Genomic DNA, 22,093 nt, shown 5'->3' on the forward strand with positions numbered 1-22,093 from the left:
ATACTTTTCTGTAAATAATTTTTTTCCTATTCTTTTCTTATTCTATTTTTTTCTTGTCTTATTACATTAGCTAGGTACCTCACTGCAAAGCTGAATAATCCTTCTAACTTTTTACTTATATGCTGGTTGCTTTTAGTACTTTGTCAAGTTTCAGGAGTTCCTTTCTATTCCTGGTTTGCCCAGAGATTTTTTTATGTTTAGAAGCTTTTTATTTTTTTAAGTATCCTATACCCAATGTGAACCTTGAACTCAGAACTTCAAGATCAGGATTTGCATGCTGTACTAACTAAGCCAGGCAGGTGCCCCTATTTTCAAGAAAAGGCATTAAATCTTATCTGATGATTTTCTGCATCTAGTGAAATATGCTTTCTTTCTTGTTTAATATGTTAATGGAATCTATTAGTATGTATGCCTAGGATAAACCTTACTTGGTCAAACTATCATTTTTTTTTAACTGATACACGATAAATTTTTATTTACCTACCAAAGGGAAAACCAACATTCACATTAGCTGCCTACCCCGTATTTCCAATAGAGAAGGTGCTTCATTTACTATCCACCTTTAAAATGTTTCAAATAAAATATAGCCAGGAAAATACATAAAGAATTCAGATTATAAACTCTCCAGGTAATTAATGGTCATAATAATGTTGGGACTGCAGTTAAAAAGGAGCAATTTTCTGTAGTCTACTTGGAAGTACAGATAATCAGTACCGAATCTATACCTTAGGTTGTAATAAGCAATTGTAAGCAAATGGTATCAAACTGTATAACTCTTAAAAATTAACCTAAAGTTGTTATGAACTGTATAAAAATTGATATTATTCTTTCAGTTCTCCCAAAAGCTCTACAAAATCAGTGATGTACCATTCTGTGTTGTCTTTTACTTGTCTGATCCCATTTCCTCCAAATCCAATGAAAACATCAGCAGGAGGGCAGGCTTCCATGTCTGTGACGCCATCTCCAATCATGACTACTTTCTGAAATTGAAATTTTTCCTTTAAAAGTTTAATAACTTTTCTTTTCCCACCAGATTCGGCAGTTGGCTGCATCTCATCAAAACCTGCATATTCACCATTAGAGTAGAACTTCAGCCTATTGGCAAAAACATTGGTTGACGGGATATTGAGCTTTGAAGCAACATGCTCTACGATGCTCCTAAAGCCACTAGATATTAGGAAAACCTGAACATTTCGCTCTTGGAGGCGACTTACTAGCTCCCTTATGCCTGGGATCAGGTGTGGTGGGTGCTCAGCTCTGAGCCTTTGCACCTGTTCCCTAGAGGACTGGATCAGCACTAAATGCTCTGTGAGGGCAGCCTTGAAAGGCACTGCCCCACCCATGGCTCCCCGTGTCATTTCTGACACAGCAGCCTCAACACCACGGAATTTGGCTAGCTCATCAATTCCTTCTTCTCTGATGACCTTGCTGTCAACATCAAAGCACACTGCCTCTGCGGAACACAAGAGTTTCTTCAACTCTGAATGGGAGACCATCCTCGGAAGAATCTTCCTCAGAAGGTGCCTGGATGGCACAGTTGGTTAAGCTTCTGCCTTCGATTCAGGTCCTGCTTTAGGCTTCCTGCTCAGTGGGGAGTCTGCTTCTCCCTCTCCCTCTGCTGCTCTCTCTCTCTCTCTCTCTCTGTAGGCTTATTTACATACTCAACTTTCGAAGTTTGGAGTATCTGAGGGTGATGGCGTTGTCTGAAGGAAGCTGAAGGAAAGGCAAGAAGCCTACTTTTCACCACACCCTTCGGCACTTTGACTTCTAACATTTTCCTCATTACCTGCATGAGAGCCACGTGCTCTGCAGTCACACCCGGACGCGCGCGGCCCACAGGCCCCGCCTCCGTCCCCAGGTCCCAGGGTCAGAAAAGCCCAGCCCAGCCGCCGCCGCCACCAGAACACCACGAGCTCTTCCTGCCCGGTAATCCAAACTATCATCTTTTTAATATGTAACTGATTTAGTTTACCAATATTTTATTTAGGTATTTGTATAATAGTTTATCAGTTAGATTAGCCTATACATTTTCTTCATTGTACTGGACTTTCCTCACTTTAATGCCAATGTTAGACTAATCTTGTAAAGCTAGTTACTTAGAAATATAGGAGTTTTTTATATATTTTGGCTATTACGCTTAAGTACATATATTACAAAAATTAGCACCCCATTTGTTTTTTATTTCCCTTAAAATAGAACTTCTTGGGGTGCCTGCATAACTCAGTGAGTCAAGCATTTGACTCCTGATCTCAGCTCAGGTCTTGGTCTCTGAGTCATGAGTTCAACCTCCACATGGAGCCTACTTTAAAAAAAAAAAAAAGAAATTCTTAATTTTAATGTCAAATAGATCAATCTTCTCTTCTCTGATTAGTCTATTTGTGTCTTGCTTAAGGAAGCATTCACTACTCCAAGGTTAAGGAGCTATTCTCTTATATGTTCTTCCCAAAGTTCCACCTCTCACATTCAAGTCTTGGTACACAAGGAATTGACCTGCAGATATGCTGTGAGGTAGATATTGTGTTTTTCCCCATGTGAATAACCAACTATCCAGCACCGTTTGTGAAGTGTGTCTCCTTTCCTTGCTGATCAATAACCCATCCCTGCAGCCCCAGAGATGTGAATGTTGTTGCTGCCCTTGCAGTGGCTTGTCTTTTCCTATGTTTTAGTCAGCTTTGTGGGATCACTGGTCCTTGAGCCCCCCAGCTCTAAATTAGGAAAGCTTTCCTCTAGAAATGGTTTGCTTCCCTATAATGCCTATCTGGCTCCAGAACCCAAGCCCAGCTTCCGCACCCGAACCCAGTCCAAGCATATGTCCCGGGAGCAATACTGCTGTACATCTCCACCAACCCAAGGCAAACCCGCCCCTTCAGGATGCCACTTGCTCCAGTCCAACTTGCATTTTTTTTCAGGGGGTGGCCCTTGGAGAGTGTGGGGTTTACAGAACCTAGTTGAAATGCAGTGGAGGGCTTTCAGAGAACCTTAAAGAAGTAAAGTTCAGACCACTCTCTAAAAATTTACATACATAGTGTGTTTGTAATTTTTGTAAAACAACTGAGATCATACTTTTGTGCTATAATCTTCACTTTTCTGATGTCTTGGAAAGCATTCCTTGTTGATATGTAACATTCATATGTAATTTTAATATTGTAATAGTATTTAATGGTCCTGATTGTGCCATGCATTATTTAACCATTTGTGGACTGTGTTCAAAGACCAGAGGGCCTGCAGCATTTTACAAGTCTCTAGGAGAAATAGGCAGGGTTTGATTTTCAATGTAGAAACAGAAAATAAGAAAAATAATTGCCTCATGCTTTAACAATCAGATGTAAATATACTGTCACTGAAAGTGACCTCTGTGTCATTTCAGGCATGTTAGCATATGTCCAGGGGGGGCTAGGGCAGGGTGGCACATCTGTTTTTTTTCTCCTGTTGCAGATATTTCACATCAAAGACAGCTCCTCAGGCTGCAGAGGTCAGAGGTTGATTTAAAGGGACCCTTTAAATTCAGGCAATTGTATATGAATTAGGAGTGCACACACACACACACACACACACACACACACACAGTTTTCCTTTTGGATGATCTTTTTCTCGAATAGGTCAGAGCCACTGGAGATGGATGCCTCTCACTGCTCAGAAACCACCCTGGAGGGGCGTCTGGGTGGCTCAGTGAGTTAAAGCCTCTGCCTTCGGCTCAGGTCATGATGCCAGCGTCCTGGGATCAAGCCCTGCATCAGGCTCTCTGCGTAGCGGGGAGCCTGCTTCCCCCCTCTCTCTGCCTACTTGTGATCTCTCTCTCTGTGTCAAATAAATAAAATCTTAAAAAAAAAAAAAAAAGAAACCACCCTGGAAACCCAGAGGGATTTCTGTGTGCACAAAGATCTAGGCTGTCCATTCTATACCATTTCAGAGGACATCAGAAGTGCATAAGCAGAGAATCCACAGATACATAATCAGGCCTCCTATAGATATGACTGCCTGTCAGTGTTGTAACTGGAATGTGGGGTTCTTCTTGTATCCACTGGTAAAACACAAAGCCCAATGACGAATCCTTGGTTGATGAACACACAGTGTGTCTCAGTTACTGCCCTGCCAGGTGAGTTTGAAGGTTTCTTCTTAGATCAATACACCTAGACATAAGTAACGTAGGTACCTCTCTAGGCACTTGTCCTATGTCTAGAGGAGTCACTGCCAGTTCTGAGAGTCTCAGATTTACATCATTTTACTGCTCTTAACACACATAATTTCTAGTGTAGAATGGAACGTATAGAATAGGATAAAGAGCTTGATGTGGACTATCAACAATTACAGTCTTTATCATGAAACCCAGGACAACCATATGCTGTCATATTCTTCCACATTATTCTAAATTGTCATCATCAAAAATAAGAATTAAGCGCCAGCATTAGCAACTATTCAAACAGGGGCAAAACATCTCCATAAAAATGTTTATATAATTTCAGAAGTGAAGGCTTTGCCATAAATACAAATATCTATTCCGTTTCTTCTTTTTAAAATTTTGTATTTTATTATGTTCAATTACCCACATATAGTACATCATTAGTTTTTGATGTAGCATTCAATGATTCATTGGTTGCATATAACACTCAGTGCTCATCACCACGCATGCTCTCCTTAATACTCATCACCTGGTCACCATATCCCTCCATGCTCCTCCCCTCTGTAACCCTCAGTTTGTTTCCCAGAGTCCAGAGTCTCTCATAGTTTGTCTCCATCTCTGATTTCTTTCCATTCAGTTTTCTCTCCCTTCCCCTGTGGTCCTCCATGCTTTTCCTTATGTTCCACATATAAGTGAAACCATATGATAATTAATCTTTCTCTGCTTGACTTATTTCACTCAGCATAATCTCCTCCAGTCCCATCAATGTTGATGCAGATGGTGGGTATTTATCCTTTCTGATGTGTTAAGGTACTTCAGAGCCCATTGTGGGGTGAGAGTCATGGTGAGGGAGCAAGACCTGGTGATGGATTTTTATTTTTAATTTTTTTGTTAAAGATCTTATTTGACAGAAAGAGACACAGCAAGAGAGGAAACACAAGCAGGGGGAGTGGGAGAGAGAGAAGCAGGCTGAGCAGGGAGCCCGATGCGGGGCTCCATCCCAGGACTCTGGGATCATGTTCCAAGCCGAAGGCAGACCTTTAACGACTGAGCCACCCTGGCGCCCCGGTGATGGATTTTTTAGTTTAATGTTCTATTGATAGAAACCAAGACTCTCAGGACCAGATCAATAGAAGCGACAAATAAGCTTTGCAGAAATAGAGGCAATGTTTACCACCTCTGATCTCCATCATCTCGTATAGGTGGAAGGTCCTTTGATTTAGATAAGCCTTCAATTAGAAGCAAATCCTTGAGTGGCAACTATGATATCAGTAAAATCATAACACTTTTTAAAAGTGTATGTTTAATCCCCTCATAGACTTAATTACAATGGATCTTTTCATTTCTGAGTATTGTTTTCATTCCTAAGTAACTGATTGTGTGAAATAGGCTCAGCCAAAGATGTAAACTCTTTTTTTATTATTTAAATTGAAGTTAACATATCAGTTTTAGGAGTAGAATTTAGTGAGTCATCACTTACATATAACCCCAGTGCTCATCCCAACAAGTGTCCTCCTTAATGCCCATCACTCACCTACCCCTACCGCCACTCACCTCCCCTCCTGTTCATTCTCTATAGTTGAGTCTCTGTTTGCCTCAGCTTTTATCTTATTCGTCCTTCCCTTTCTCTATATTCGTCTGTTCTGTTTCTTAAATTTCATCAGTGAAATCAAATGGTATTTTTCTTTCTCTGACCTATTTCACTTAGCATAATACACTCAAGTTCCATCAATGGCAAGATTTCATTCTTTTTGATTGAGATATATATACACACACACATACCACATCTTTATCCTTTCCTCAATTGATGGATATTTGGGCTTTTTCCGTAATTTGGCTATTGTTGATGTTGTTATTGTAAACATTGGGGTGCATGGGCCCCTCAAACCAGCATTTTTGTATCCTTTGGATAAATACCTAGTAGTGCAATTGCTGGGTTATAGGGAAGTTCTGTTTTCAACTTTTTGAGGAATCTCCATACTGTTCTCCAGATTGGCTGCACCAGTTTGCATTCCCACCAGTGGTGCAAAAGTTCTCCCTTTTCTCCACATTATCACAAACATCTGTTGTTTCTTGAGTTGTCAGTTTTAGACATTCTGACAGGTGTGAGGTGGTATCTCATTATGGCTGTGATTTGTCTTTCCCTTATGATGAGTAACATTGAGCATATTTTCATGTGCCTGTTAGCCATCTGGTTGTCTTCTTTGGAAAAGTGTCTATTCATGTTTTCTGCCCATTTCTTTTTCTTTTTTTTTTTTTAAGATTTATTTATTTATTTGACAGGCAGAGATTGCAAGTAGGCAGAGAGGTAGGCAGAGAGGGAGAGAGGAGGAAGCAGGCTCTCCGCCGAGCAGAAAGCCCGATGCGGGGCTCGATCCCAGGACCCTGAGATCATGACCTGAGCTGAAGGCAGAGGCTTTAAACCGCTGAGCCACCCAGGTGCCCTTCTGCCCATTTCTTGACTGGATTTTTTATTTTTTGGCTGTGGAGTTTGATAAGTTCTTTATAGATTCTGGATATTAACCTGTTAACAGATGTCATTAGCAATTATCTTCTTGCATTATGTCAATTGACTTAGTTTTGCTGATTTTTCTTTCCCTGTGCTGAAGATTTTTATCTTGATGAAGTCCCAACTGTTCATTTTTGCTTTTGTTTGTTTCCTTGCCTCCAGAGACATGTCCAGTAAGAAGTGGCTGCAGCCAAGGTCAAAGAGATTGCTACCTGCATTCTCCTCTAGGATTTGATGGTTTCAAATATCTTACATTTAGGTCTTTCATCCATTTTGAGTTTTTGTGTGTGGTGTAAGAAAGTGGTCCAGTTTCATTCTTCTGCATGTTGCTGTCCAGTTTTTCCAACACCATTTGTTGAGGAGACTGTCATTTGTCCATTGGATATTCTTTTCTGCTTTGATTAGTTGATCATGCAGTTGTGGGTCCATTTCTGGATTCTCTATTCTGTTCCATTGACATTTTTTGGTCTGGTACCACATCGTCTTGATAATTAGAGCTTTGTAATACAGCTTGACATCCAGAATTGTGATGCCTCTTGCTTTGCTTTTCTTTTTTAACATTACTCTGCTTATTTGGAGTCTTTTGTGGTTTCGTACAAATTTTAGAATTGTTCTAGCTCTGTGAAAAATGCTGGTGTTATTTTGATAGGGATTGCACTGAATGTGTAGATTGCTTTGAGCAGTATAAACATTTCAACAATATTTATTCTTCCAATCCATGAGCATGGAATGTTTTTTAATTTCTTTGTGTCCTCTTCAGTTTCTTTACAAGTGTTCTATAGTTTTCAGTGTATAGATCTTTTGTCATTATGGTTAGGTTTATTCCTAGGTATCTTGTGATTTTTGGTTCAATTGTAAATGGGATCAATCCTTGATTTCTCTTTCTGCTGCTTCATTATTGGGTATAGAAATGCAACAGAGTTCTGTACATTGATTTTATATCCTGCAACTTTCCTGAGGTCATGAATCAGTTCCAGCAATTTTCTGGTGGAGTCTTTCAGGTTTTCTACATGGAGTATGTTGTCTGTGAATAGTGAAAGTTTGACTTCTCCCCTGCCTATTTGGATTCCTTTTATTTCTTTTTGTTGTCTGCTCTCTGAGGCTAGGACTTCCAATACTATGTTGAACAAGAGTGGTGAGAGTGGACATCCCTGTCATGTTCCTGACCTTGGGGGAAAGCCTTTCAGTTTTTCCCCATTGAGGATGATATTAACTATGGTCAAAAATGTAATAGTTTTTTTTTTTTTCCTAAGTGTGTCTCACAAAGCCCGGATACTTTCTAAAGAAATATAAAAATCAAAAACTTCAAGAATAGAATTCTTTTCTAATTATGAAATTTCCAGGCATTTTGAGGAACAAAACATGCTTAACCATTTTTTTGTTTTCACAGCAAACAAAATCAAATTAGTTGACTATAAACACGCATAAACAATCTTGAGTGTGAAAATGTTCTAAAATTGGATCATGGTGATGACCACACAACTAGGCAAATTTGCTAAAAATCATTGAATTGTATACTTAAAACAGGTGAGTTTTATGACATGTAAATTATACCTCAATAAAGTTACACACAACAAATTAGTTGCAATGCTTCCTATGACCACAGAATGTCAGCAAAGTCAGCTATGAAGAATTTTTCTGTAAACCTAATTTTCCAAGGAGAATGCCAGCAACCACTAGATGTAGCTGTCTTTCACTACAGAAATGCCTTTGTTCTGGCTCTCAAGTGCCTGAAGTTATCACACAGAAGAGTCAGGCATCAGGAAAAGGGAAATATTTTCAAATATTGGTTTATGCAGACCTACAATGATGCAAGCAATCCAATCATCTTATCCATGGTATATACAATAAATGAAACTAATCTCATGCTACAGTAGTTTTCAATAAGCAACTAGAAATTCATTCTTACTGAAAATATTAACATCATTTAAAACTAGTTTTAGACTACTTATGCATTCTAGTAAACATATTATGTAAACTTTAATTTTTATGACAATTTTGTTTTATTTTAAAGGTACATTTTATAAATTTTATAAAATACATTTTATAAAAAAAGATTTTATTTATTTGACAGAGAGAGAGATCACAAGCAGGTAGAGAGGCAGGCAGAGGGGGGGGAAGCAGGCTCCCCACTGAGCAGAGAGCCCGATGTGGGGTTCAATCCCAGGACCCCGAGATCATGACCGGAGCCGGTTCAACCCACTGAGCTATCCAGGTGCCCCTTCAAGTATGATTTTTAAAATTTTGATCTGTGGGACACCTGGGTGCCTCAGTGGGTTCAGCGTCTGACTCTTGCTCAGGTCATGATCTCAGGGTTGTAAGATCGAGTCCCTCGTTAGGCTCCGTGCTCAGCAGAGGGTCTGCTTGAGCTTCTCCCTCCTTCTCCCTTTCTCCCTCTCGCCGCTTGCACAAGCTCTCTCAAATAAATAAATCTAAAAAAACCTTTTCTATCTAAGTCCCCTTAAGTTAGATTAACCAGTGAACTTTTCAAGTAACTAGGTAACATGAAAAAACCTTTTAAGAGGAGGACAGTCTCTCTTATCTCTTTAGTTCTTTTGAGAACATAAAATGCACTGGATTATAGGAAGGCAAACCTTCTAATACACACTGAAAACCACAAACATTTCTGGGCTGGTGATACTTCCTCTTACTCAGTGCAGCCCTGTTAGAATTAAGAAGGGTGGAGGAAACTTGTGAGCTGGAAATTTTCTCAGTCACATATGGAACATATTTACAAGTAAGTGAAATAGTATTTGTCCAAATAAAGTCTTCACGTGTCAAAATCTTGACCTAGGTTTCCCAAATCAAAATAGATGCCATGTCTTCATTATGAGGTCAGTTTGAGGCTAAGAGCTTTTTTGCTTTTGAATTCTGGTTAATATTTGAAACAGTCAGAATGACAATTTCTTAGACTAATGATTTGAGTACCAGGAATCTAGAAACTGCTCACAGGGATAAGAAAAAATAGGACTTGATGAAATGTTACATTAATTTTTCTAAGAAATTTGAGGGTCAACTGTGTTCTTTGCAGTATCACAAAATGTCAAGGTCAAAGTAGACGAAACCGAGGTTAAGTGATGTGGCCAAAGTGACACAGGTAGTTAATGAAAGAGTGAGGTCTAGGACCAGGTCTTGTGGCTCACCACCTAGGTCCTCGTTTAAAACACGCATCCATTATTCATTCTATGCTTTATATTATCTGTAACATAGGGGGTTTTCTGTTGTTTCTGAAGTTCTTTTCATCTAGTATGGATTTGAAAAAGACAGATAATGATTGCTTATTTAAAAGCTATAAAATACATCATGAGACAGTGATGTTTGGGTTGCTAAATGCTTTGGAAGAAATATTCAAGTAATTAGTTATGGTGAAAATGTCTTCGGACTGAGGACGACATGTGGAATCCTACTGTGCTTTGATGAATGAAGTCTACGCCAGCTGTGGAAGGGCTACCCTGGCTATTTGGCAAAGCCCCCACGGCAACCCAGTCTTCTTTAGTCTCTGCCACTACACTGGGAGCTCCTGTTACTAAGCACTGGTCTGCCAGCTCCCCCCGCCTCCTGCCAAACTGCATGATCCTATAAGTATTTCTGGAGCAAGAGCAACCAGGCATTTAATGACGTAAGTCATGTCTCTTGATGAGAAAGATTAATGAGTCAGGCATGTTATGTACCCTTGATAAAAGAGATTTGTGTTCTACCCTTCAGGGTCTAAACTCCAACCAAATCCAGCTGGGTGGTATTAATTCAGACATCTGAATAAAAGGATATATGCAAGTAATACAGAGATCTGTATTCACATGCCTGCAAATACAAAACTACACTGCCTAAAAGCTGCAACCTTTGTGGCATCAGATGTATTTTCATTTTAACACTGACTGGTTAGGTGATTTAAAAGATAGTAAGAATTCTAACTGACCAAAGTAGCAGGTGTGTGTGTGTATTTTTTTTTAAAGATTTATTTATTTATTTATTTATTTGACAGAGAGAGATCATAAGTAGGCAGAGATGCAGGCAGAGAGAGTGAGAGGGAAGCAGGCTCCCCGCCGAGCAGAGAGCCCGATGTGGGACTCGATCCCAGGACCCTGAGATCATGACCTGAGCCGAAGGCAGCAGCTTAAACCACTGAGCCACCCAGGCGCCCCCGTGTGTGTATTTTTAAAAAATTCTTGTATGTATATTGATTTTTAAACAAATTCATATTGAAATGGATTAATGTTCTAAAATTGGAATTTCTAAAATTCTATTATTTATAAGTTCATGTATCACATCAAAAGTCCCTGAATTTAAATTGTTCAAAGGCATATCATTACTGTCACCATTCTAACCTCTAAGTAATTGCCAAATACCACTGCCTTAATCTTCAATTACATTCTTTTGATCTTTCAAACTAAGATAACAAAACAAATGCTGATCTTGGCATCTACTCAGCAACAGGATATGCTATATATATATATATATATATATATATATATATATATATATATTTTAAGCTTAGAAATATCACTGTTCTCCCACAGTGAATGAAAGACACACTTTTCTCAGTATTGAGAGAGATCGTGTCTCTCTGATCTTTCTGAGCCCCACAGTCTGATAACAGGTTCAGATATGAATTAAAATGCTATCCATGGCCACGACTGAATGACACCCCAGGTAGTATGGGGGGGCACAACCTTTTGACGTTGGTCTCATTTTCCATTGTGTTCTAACCACTTAAAGTAACTAATTATAAACAATTAAAGCAAAATCAGCAATTTTACTGCAAAGTGATTCATTTTAAAATTACTTGTTTACTAAAAATATGAACTGAAAGCAATTTATAAGATTCCCATATCCAATAGTTCATTCTTTTTCCAAGTAACTGTGTACCTGTATAGTCAGGGGCAAATATATAGTCATATGACTTCTTGTCAAATTATTGTTCCTCCTCCCATAATAATTTACCCAAGACTTCCCAGAGTGCTATGAACATAATTCACTAAACTAGATGGGAGAAAACTTTTACCCTCTACCCTCAGGGGACTTTGACATACACTTGGAGAGTTCATGGCAGAAAATATTACCCATCAGTTTTTGAAATTTTCATAGACTAAGAATGTTTAAAAGAAAAGGAGATACAGAAAATGGCCCATACATCATGTCGGGCCATGGCTTGACACCAAAAAGTCTTGTAGGCTCAGTAAATATTGAATGGGTGCAGCCATCCATGACTTTGGGGAACACTGGACAAGGCCTGACCCCAGACAGTGTTCTGCAGCATCAGTGTGCTTCAGAAAAGGGAATGGAACGGGTTAAAAATAGAAATACTCAGACCTACTAAATCAAAATTCCAGATACACGGAATGCCAAACAGAATCAACATATGGTGCAGTCACATTATCCTCTATCTAAAAAGCCCATTTTCATGAAGCACTTCCTTATTTAGGCTATTTACTTCAAGAGTGTACCAATAATCACTAGGTTTTAAAAGGTAAGAATTTAAAAGTCCAAGGCAAGCCTGACACTGGCCTGCCACGAGTCAGAGCTTTCCAGAGCTCACCAAACACTAAGAGCAAGGTTTGTGTATTTGTTCTAGAGACTATTACACCACATGTCAAATGTCCTCACAGTAGTAGTCCACAACAGATCTGGCAGGGTCCCTGTGTCCTCCCACTGTTTCAAGGAGACCAGCTGGAGTTTACTATGGTGAGCTGTGGGCCTTCATCTATTCAGACCTCAAGGGCAAATGCTTTCTCAGGAAGCTGTTTTCTCACCAGAGCTGACTGAAAACCCAGGCTAAAGCAAAATGGAAGCCTCATGGTAACGGACTACACTAGTTGAGAGATCTGAGTTATTTCTAGTCTTTTTTTTTTTTAAGATTTTATTTATTTATTTGACAGAGATAGAGACAGCAAGGGAGGGAACACAAGCAGGGGGAGTAGGAGAGGGAGAAGTGGGCTCCCTGCTGAGCAAGGAGCCCAAAGTGGGGCTCAAGCCCTGGACCCTGGGATCATGGCCTGAGCCGAAGGCAGCCGCTTAATGACACAGCCACCCAGACGTTCCAATCTTGGCCTCTTCATTGCCAATAGCCGATACTTAAGTCAACCTGAAATTTGGTTTCCTTGTCTCTAAAATTAAAAGAAAACTTACAGTTGATCCTTCAACAACACAAAGGCTGGGGTGCTGACAACCCTCTCCCCATGGTCAAAAATCCACATATAATTAAATCCACATCCACTAAATTCACTAAATCCACATATAACTCCCTTAAAACTTTAATAGCTTACTGTTGACCAAAAGCCTTAATGATAATAAAATCAATTAATACATATTTTATATACTGTATACTGTATTCTTACAACTAAGCTAGAGCAAAGAAAATGTCAAGAAAATCATAAAAGAGAACACAAAGTTCCATACCATAAAAAATCCGCGTGTAAGTGGACCCATGCAGTTCAAACCTGTGTTTGTTCAAGGGTCAACTGTATACTTTCGGGACTTCTTTTACCTTGAAGATTCTACTTCAATGTGTACAACTGTAGCTTTGATATGCCAACAGCTAGTCATTAAACCAGAGTCATTTTCTCCTGAACAGCACCAGGGATTTTAGAAATCAGACAGAAACTAATACATGCTTCTGCTCATGAGAAAAGGACAGGTTTGGATATTTGTAGATCTAACAACTTGGAGCCACAGAACTCTCTTTCAGCAGGCCACCGCCTGCTTGGCCAGCATGCACTTCTCTTGGTCCCTTTTGGGCCTTTGGTGGAGTTTAGGTCAGAGCCCCAGGACAGAGGCATCGTGCCACTTGCTGGGTTCTGCTCTTGGTCTTGAGCTCTACCAGCTATGTGACCTTAGGCAAGTTACTTAACCTTGTCTCTAAGCCGGTTTCTTCATCTGCAACTGGGGATGATAATAAAAGCACCAAGACTTGTTGGGGTATGAGAATTAAATGTGATAAGCCTATAAGGCATATTGGTGCTGGCAGACTAAGCACTCGGTACATGGAGCAATGAGTTTTGATTACAGCGGCATGGTTATAGCAGCCATAGAACTCAGCATGAACCTGGAGAAAGTCCATGAAGTCATGATGCTGCCACAGCTGCCAGTCCTCTCCTCTTCCAGACTTATTCTTACTAATGCAACCTCACTTATTGACTTGAAGGAATGAATGAACACGCTGACTCCGTATATCTCTTTTCAGAAAGTACAGATAACACAGCTCTGAAGATGGGACAGCAACGAAAGGAAGCATGTGACATGATCAATGCATTAAAGGGATCTTCTGCATGAAAAAGAAACTGGTAGTCGTGGCTGCCCTCCCAGGAGGTAGCTTCAAGTTAGGGACAGGAAACTGACTTTTCACTATATCTTCTGAATTTCGAACCTCAAATATGTTTTACCTATATTAAAAAATATTCTTAACATGTTAATTTTTGAAAATTAAGAAGACACCTTGTAACTTAAAATCAAGTTTACACCGTCCCCTCATGAGAACTAGGGAGCTGAAAGCCCAGCCTCACTCGCCCTTCAGAGCATCTGAGTGCCCATCGCTGCTGTCTCGCCCACACATGCCCCGAACTGGAGGGGTATGTGCAGAAGCCGTGGGAGCTGGAAGAGAAGGAAGGTTCAGCATTATTTCACGTTTTGACTGGTTTCTGCACAAAGGAACCAAAGGAATTTCTACTGTACATTTAGAGCAGGTCTTTTGCTCTGATTCTATTCTCCTGCCCCAGGAAGGCAAAGACCAGAATTAAAGGAAAGAACAGAGAGTGAAGAAAGCGTGTGTGTGCGCGCGTGTGTGTAGTCTAAATAACCCATGCAGGCTCAGCTTTTCCACATTGTTTTCCCAAATATTTTTCTAATAAAGAAATAAATCTGAAAAAACTTAGCATACTTTTGAAAATTAAGACTGGCTTGGAAATAACTAAGGGTTGCATTTTATTTGAGCTAGTACAAGTATAACAAAGGTAGAGTAAGGTTATTTTTCCCTTTTACCCATCATTTCCCATCCCTGATGGAATTATGTGTGAATGTGGAAAGAGGATGGACCTGAAAAGAAATTTTTTTTTTTTTTAAGATTTTATTTATCTACGTGAGACAGAGCTAGAGTATAAGTAGGGGAAGGGGCAGAAGGAGAGGGAGTAGCAGACTGCGGGCTGAGCAGGAAGCCTGCTGGTGGAGTGGGGGCTGATCCTTGGACTCCGAGATCATGACCTGAGCTGAAGACACCCAGGTGCCCCTCCTGAAAGGAAATATCTTAAAGCTCATTATAAAAGTAAGGTTTCACATAGTAGTCCATGACAAAATGCATCTTTGAAGAACAAACAATACTGTGTTAAAAACGCTTTGCGCTAAAAATATATTTGGAATTCTAAAATGTATAAATGTGAAGTGTAGCTATGATAAGATGGATGTATATAGAAATAGGCTGTACACAAAGCAGAAATATTGAAATATGCCATGCTCGAGTAGGTCAGAATCAGGCCTGTGACGTTAGGATGACCCCGAAGAGATGAGCCACATTTAAGTTCCTGAAGCCCAGGGTACAGGCGATAGAACAGAACAAAGTAGCACATCACGGCCAAGCCAACTGGCAGCAGCTCGGCTTGTCCCACACAGGGCTGAATTGCTTCATTATTTTTGGTTCTAGACTAGAAAAAACAGTGTGTTGGTTTCACAAGTCCTCATTTAAAAAAAAACACGTGTCGCTTAGGCACTCGGGAAACAGACTATTAGAAGGCATGAGAAGACTCTGAAGATAAATGAGAAGTGCAGCGCTGACGCGAAACGCTGTGCTTCCGGCAGGCCCGGCACTCAGACACGTGTGAACACACAGCAGGAGTCGCTCTGCTTCATTTTCCCTACCAGATGGCTGAGCGTCGGGAAGCCCTAGTCACATCTGACAAGGGGGTGTAATCCCATGATTCAGGGCCGGTGGTTTCTACATCCGGTAAGTCCAGATTCTGGAGATTTTAGGAGAAACGAGCCCACACGCAGGCATGGCCCGGGACTCTGCACGACACTGTCCTGCAGGACGGACCACGTGCGCGCGGCGGCCTACAGTGTAAGGCTGAGTGGAGAGCTGGCGAACCGTGCTCTTAGCAGCGAAAGTTTGGGTTTCGGGGACACAGTGAAGGAACAAGAATAGAGAGTTCCCACGCGCCTCAGGGAGCGGAGAGCGCGAGCCTCCTCCCCACCCTCCAAGCTCTCCCTCACCCCCTGCACAGCCCAGGCGGGCATCAGCCATCCGGCGCCCGCCGTCAGCCGCCGGCACGCCCTTCTTCCAGAACCTGTCTGATCCTGCACTGATGCCATACGTTTCACACAAGCCTGAACCCCTCTCAACCCCACGGCGGTGGGGAGCAGAATCTTCACTAGGAACCCGGAACAAAATGCGCAGCCAGAATCTGGTCGCCATGCCATTGTGAAGTCATTGCATGAATCGACCCTGGGATACCCTACGTCTGGGCTTCTTGTTTTGTGAGGGAACGAAATCTCCTGTTTAAGCCTAGGAGTGGGGAGACATCTGCTTTTGTGACCCCAAATAATGAGATGCAATCCTGTTCCTCCGAAATAACCTATTTTCTAGAGCCGTGCACAGAACACGCACGGATGCACACTCCCTCTTATAAACTAAACTCTGGTGTAAGTACTAACATTCTCCTAAATTCATCTCCTAAAGTCAAGCTCCTTAGAGAGGAGCGATTGCTCTTATTCCATGTCCAGAATACCCTCCTCCCCAGCACTATCCCTTACTTCAAGGCCCAGTTCAAAATCTGCTTCCTCCATGAACAGTTTCTTATTTAATCCCTGCCTACATCTGTCTCTAATTCCAACATATGGCATTTACTGTCTCTAACTTTTTTACAGCTTGCCTGCTGATCCTTGTGTCTCTCTCTCAATGTCTACCACACTGAACACACATTTGATTTACAGTGACTGAGTATAAAGCACCATCTTCCTTCACCTGAAACATGGGATTTTCCTTTCCTCTTTTCTTCCTTGTCTTCTTTCCTCATCTTCGCTGTAGAAGAAAAGACAAAAATTTAGGTAAAAGAAATTCAGAGTTCAGACCCTGAAGGAAGGTAAGTCTTTCTAAAGAAAGCTGAAAATGTCATGGCCTACCTTCTGGGAATTACAGATAAAGGAAAGAATTATGACATGGGGGAACAGCAGTTAGACACCACACCAATGACCTTCTGTTTTTGTACTTCCCTAACATTCTGACCAGGTCTCACTACTGAAAGTAGGGGAGGGGGCATCCTTAACAAATCAGAAGGTACAAGAGAAGATGCAGCAGAGTCCAGCTCATGGTAGGCGTTCAACAAATGTCTCAGGAGTGCATGAGAGAGGACAGATCATCTTATAACTAGAGTTTCAGGCTTATACCTTAAAGCTTTTTATTATAAAAACAGAATGAAATGTAAATACCACTAAGAACACTGCCGTCTCAATGTAATGGACTTCATCTGAATGTGCTGACATAAAATTCTTTAATCTGATATAGACTTCAAGCTGTTTTGAAATGGAAAATAAAATCTTGGGTTGTTTTTGTTTTTACTTTAAAACTCCTACAGCCGTTAGCTAAAACTCAAAGTAAGGGCCTATATGCGGAAAGGCTTTGTCCATCATCACATGACCTGAGTCTCTGTAGCTGCTCTTCTACGAAACAGCTCTGGGGCCATCCTTCCGACAAGATGGTGGAAAGAGCATCTGCAGAGAGCAAAACCTGGTGTAGAAATTGGCTCGCGTATCCTTGAAGGTTTGCAAATACAATATTAACTTTTACTTTTAACACATTCCAGATATATTAAAATTTTGTTGTAACTTTCATGAGGTTCATTCATTCAAACAGACACTAAGAACTTCTGCAAGATCTTTTATATTACACAATAGAGTAAAAACTGTAGTAAAATTTCAGATAGTTAAATGAGCACCAAACACTACAAAAGTGTAACCAACATGGTTCTATTAAAAAACGCTCTTCAACTATGGCATTCAAGGACAGCAATACAATACTTTCTTTACAAAGCAACTAATATAAAAATCTGCAAATGCCATAAATTCATTTATAGGCTCTTATTTTCATATAGGCATGTCATTAGATTCTTTCGATTCTTTCTTTCCTTCAATTCTTTCCTGAGGTATTTTTTTGTGGTTTGCTTTTATTGTACTGCTGGATGCATTATCTTTGATCATTTCCTAAAATGATTTTTAAAGACCTGCAAAAAATTTTATTGCATAGGACACTATTCATGACAGAGGTTGGGAACTGCAAATATGTGGCATTGGAATAAGTCTTACAAATATTGCATTTTAAGAATCTGTTACATACATTTTTTTTACAGCTTGTCTCTTTAAAAAAAAATTGAAGTTACAGCTAAGAGTTAACTACGTACAGTGAAGCATTTTAGGAATGTCAGAGGTTAGAGAATACGATGAATGATACAAAGGAAAAAAGCCATAATTCTTGCTGGCTATATATTGTATTGCCTTCAAAAGCAACTGTACATGTTGTAATCAGTTCATAGTTAAATATTTCTACTAATCTGTTTTAGGAGAGCAAATGTCTTTCAAAGTTTCAAGTTCCTCTATGAGCTTCTTGTTCTGAACTTCCAGCACTGCAACTCGACTCTCCAGACATTTTACATATTCTTTCTTTCGACGTCGACATTCTTTAGCAGCTTCCCTGAAAAAAAGTAGAAGCAAAAGAGCAAACAAAACTTTTTTTTTTTTTTTTTGCATGCTATGGACAAGCAGACTGAAATAAGCTTGGTAAATGTGATCATGGCTGCATTCCAAATCTTGGAACAGCGTTCCCAATTCAATGTCAAACACTAAGCCAAACTGGATTTTTAAGGGTCACAAGTGTCCCTTCCACAAGTCCACATGGCAATTAGTAGAATTGCTGCATCTCCTGCCTTGATTACAGTTCATAATAAACAAGGTCCAAGTCAAAGACAGTTACTCTGCTTTATGGCAATAAAGATCTTTGAGGGCCTTGAGTTCCTCAATGAGAGTCTTGTTTTGGTTTTCAAGCACAGCCACACGATTTTCAAGACATTTGACATATTCTTTCTTCTTCCTGCGACACTCCCGGGCAGCTTCCCTGGAACCAACACAAGGCAAATGACTACAGGAACAATCTCCCAGCACGATCCAGACTGGTTCAAATGAACTTCTTCCCCCCAAACTCAAAGGCCAATCAATCCTAGGCAAGGTTTGTACAAAGCCACACAACGAATGTAACCAAGCACATGCCTTTTGTAAGAATACTTTCAAACAAAGGAACGACTTGAGAGCACGATCAATGTGTCCATCATTCATTGTAAATGCTGTTTTCTTAGGGCACACATTCCATGATAACAGTGATCAGAATGATTTTCAGTAACCTAAAACAACAGGACCACATCCCCAAGTGGAATTTCTACAAAAACATTTACAGATCTTTTCAATTCTCTTGAGTATTTTTGCCCACCAAAAGCCACATATTCCATCACAATGAGTTAACTTTATTTTCGTCAGAAATATTGGAAAAATTAATCCTCAGAAATTTGAAATGTCAATATTGGAGATTTTGTTTCTTCAAGACTGAATCTCATCGGTAAAACAAATAAGCTCGACCATGACTGCAAGCAGCAGTTTATTGGCTAGAAAACAACATGGATAAAGACAATGGTAAGCAAGTCACACACATTTTCATAAACCATAATGAAATGGACTCCACTTCTGAAAATTAAGGAAGGGAAGAGGGGATAGCACAGAATCCAGCACTCAATAATTCAGACAATTTAAACCCACGAAGTGAGAGCAACAATATTAAAACCTCGGAAAGGAAGCTACTATAACCCAAAACTCTATGTCAAGACTGTTTTCCAATCACGTGCATTTACTACCCAATCTACGGATCTTTAAAGCGCTGTAGGCATGCCCAAAAGAAGGAACAGACCAGCCAAAGCACCAAACAGAAATACACAGATGAGTTAGTCATTCTCATGCATAACCCCACCAAAAAATAATAAATAGAGCCAACATTTTCCTCTTTTTCCTTTTTGTCAGGGTGGGAAGGGGTGGCAACTATATCCTTTAACTCCTCTGTAGAATATACCCTCTGATAATAGTGTTCTTTTGGAGGAGTCAACTGAAAATAACTGCTTTGGGTACACTTCAGATCAAAAAATCCTATATTGAAAGAGATAACTCAAACATATATGAACAGGAGTTGTGTTGGATGTCTAAACACCAGTTACTATAATGCTAGCTAGCACTGTTGCAATTCTCAACCAGGAGTGATGTGTACAACAGATTTGGCCAATTCTGTTTTATTTTTAGGATAGTTGACTCACTAACAACTGGTTATCTGTTTTTTTTCTCTGTGGGGCCAAGTGTCAGCAGAAAAAAAGACCTTGAAATCCCAGTGAACTGCAGGAAAATACCAACCCCGACTTCCTAGCCAAGAACAATGCACTCACCCTGTGAACTCACCAAGTTCTCAGGCTTCTCAACTAGTTAACGAGAAAATTTAAAAAACGTAAGAAGTAAACTGAATCTGATACAGATTGATTTAATCTCAATGATGCAGAGGGAAAAATTGAGAACAAATCCAACCGCACTCATAAAATTTGCAACTCTTTTTTATACAAAGGAACTAAAATACATTTATGAATACCAGCGTTTTCATGATTGAATCATTATATTAAATTCTAGATCTGGAAGGAAGATAGTCACTCTACAAAACATGTTATCATTAAATGAAATTTTACACATGCTTGATATTTTTAAATTTCTTTACCAAGGTGTACTATCTATTGTAAATATAATTCATATCTCATGTGGGAACGGTACAGGTTACCAGTCAAAATGTTCTAAGCACCAAGCTTTAAATGATCGCACCGGTAGATGGTACATTCCCAAGTACTTCCCAGCTATGGAAAACACCTGTTTCTTCTATTAATAGCTAGCTCAGTTTTTAGGCCTTGCGTTTGTCTGGATATATCCTCAGCATGGAGAGGAAGTACACGGCAAAGAGGAAATGCTGACAAGGCTGTAAAGAAATATAAACTGTTGCTGGACTGGGAGAAAGATCTATCAGATCTGTCATAAATGCCAGCCAAAGAATAAAAAGCGAATGCATGAGAGGTCTTTCACGTTAATAAGTAAAACCTACATACTCTCCATGAAGTGAAATCTGAAGCTTACTCTGAGGTCTCTTTGAGGTGACCCTGGAATAGTGCAGCAGGCAGGCTCTGGAAGTAAGACTGCCTGATTGCACATCCAGGTTCTGTCCAGTGTGGGCTGCATGATCTTAACCAGCTCATTATTTAACCACTCTGAGCCTCAGTCCCTCATCTGGAAAGTAAGGATTATAACCAGACCTGGTTTCATGTGCAAGTTATGTGAGAGTTAAAGAAACAGAAGAAACAAAGCACTTACAACCTGCATATGGTACTTGCTCTGCTGAGCCTCCTGCTAGTCATTTATCATCGGCTCTTCCCTTGTTCTGCTCTTAGACTGATATCTGGAAAGCTAAGATAGACCCTTCTCAGAATTCCTTGCAGCTAGGGATTCTATTAGCTATTTCTAGTCAAGAAAATGCAGGTGAAAGATGCTGTGAGGACCTGCCAGAGGTTTTCGGAAGATCCAGAAGCTCTGGACCTTCTCTCTTCTTCCTGCCTATTGTGATCCTAAGAACAAATGTCACCTGCTGAAGCTGACAGAGCAGGGAGGAGAAGCCTGGATCCTTGACGACACTGCTGAGCCTTTGTTCTGGCTGCACATATCTCTGGACCAGTCACATAAGATCAAAATAACACCTGTGAGGTGAGGGCTACACTTCCCTGGGTTATTTACAGCTCAAACACAAACAGTACCCAATAGCTGTTATTAGCGAATTATTTTCTTAAAACATAAAATTTCATGACTGTTTTCCTCAGGGAAATTTCTTATTTATGTGTAGGTAGCTCTGGGGCACTTTTAGAAGAACCCACTAGCCCAGTATTTCACCACTGGGCTAGTGGGTCTACTAAAATGTCTACTGACATTTTTTTTTTAATCTAAAAAAACAAAAGGGAATTAAGAATGCTACTTTCTAGGTCTTCTTATTTTCTTTAGGAAAATAAGACATCAATGAACAATTTTACAGTTTTCATTATTACTATACTTTATATTTCTAAACTGAATTCTGTGACCATAGAAGCAAATGTTTTCATAGCTCCCCAAGATCTCAGAAAGGACAGTTTTAAAATATCCATATTCCTCCACCAGATCTAAGTTAGAGATCTTTGATAGTAAGACTTCCATAAAACAACTATGTGTGATACTATGTGAGCCTCACCCATTCAGCCCCTTCAGGATTTCTTTTTTTTTTTTTTTTTTAAGATTTTATTTATTTATTTGACAGAGAGAGAGATCACAAGTAGGCAGAGAGGCAGGCAGAGAGAGAGGAGGAAGCAGGCTCCCTGCAGAGCAGAGAGCCCGATGCGGGG

The 22,093-nt window shown here is 40.0% G+C and overlaps 2 protein-coding genes across 24 annotated transcripts in view; both read right to left on the reverse strand.

The window, feature by feature from the left end:
- Positions 1 to 821: 821 nt before the first annotated feature.
- LOC123947272 (phosphoserine phosphatase-like) lies at positions 822 to 1,621 on the reverse strand. The gene has a single exon (XM_046013386.1). The coding sequence runs from the start codon at positions 1,494 to 1,496 to the stop codon at positions 822 to 824; it is 675 nt and encodes a 224-aa protein (XP_045869342.1). The 5' UTR covers positions 1,497 to 1,621.
- Positions 1,622 to 17,560: 15,939 nt separating this feature from the next.
- CREM (cAMP responsive element modulator) overlaps positions 17,561 to 22,093 on the reverse strand; it is a 70,219-nt gene continuing 65,686 nt past the window's right edge. For 14 of the 23 annotated variants that reach the window (XM_046012127.1, XM_046012125.1, XM_046012120.1 and 11 more), the window contains one exon: positions 18,352 to 18,717. In XM_046012127.1, coding sequence (XP_045868083.1) covers positions 18,573 to 18,717 — 145 coding nt within the window. In that variant the 3' untranslated portion in view covers positions 18,352 to 18,572. Of the gene's footprint in view, positions 18,298 to 18,351; positions 18,718 to 22,093 lie in introns of those variants that run through there. The other 9 variants (XM_046012128.1, XM_046012126.1, XM_046012121.1 and 6 more) reach the window with 1 other exon arrangement.

Source organism: Meles meles, chromosome 7, assembly GCF_922984935.1.
Source record: "Meles meles chromosome 7, mMelMel3.1 paternal haplotype, whole genome shotgun sequence".
NCBI classification, from domain to species: Eukaryota; Metazoa; Chordata; class Mammalia; order Carnivora; family Mustelidae; genus Meles; species Meles meles.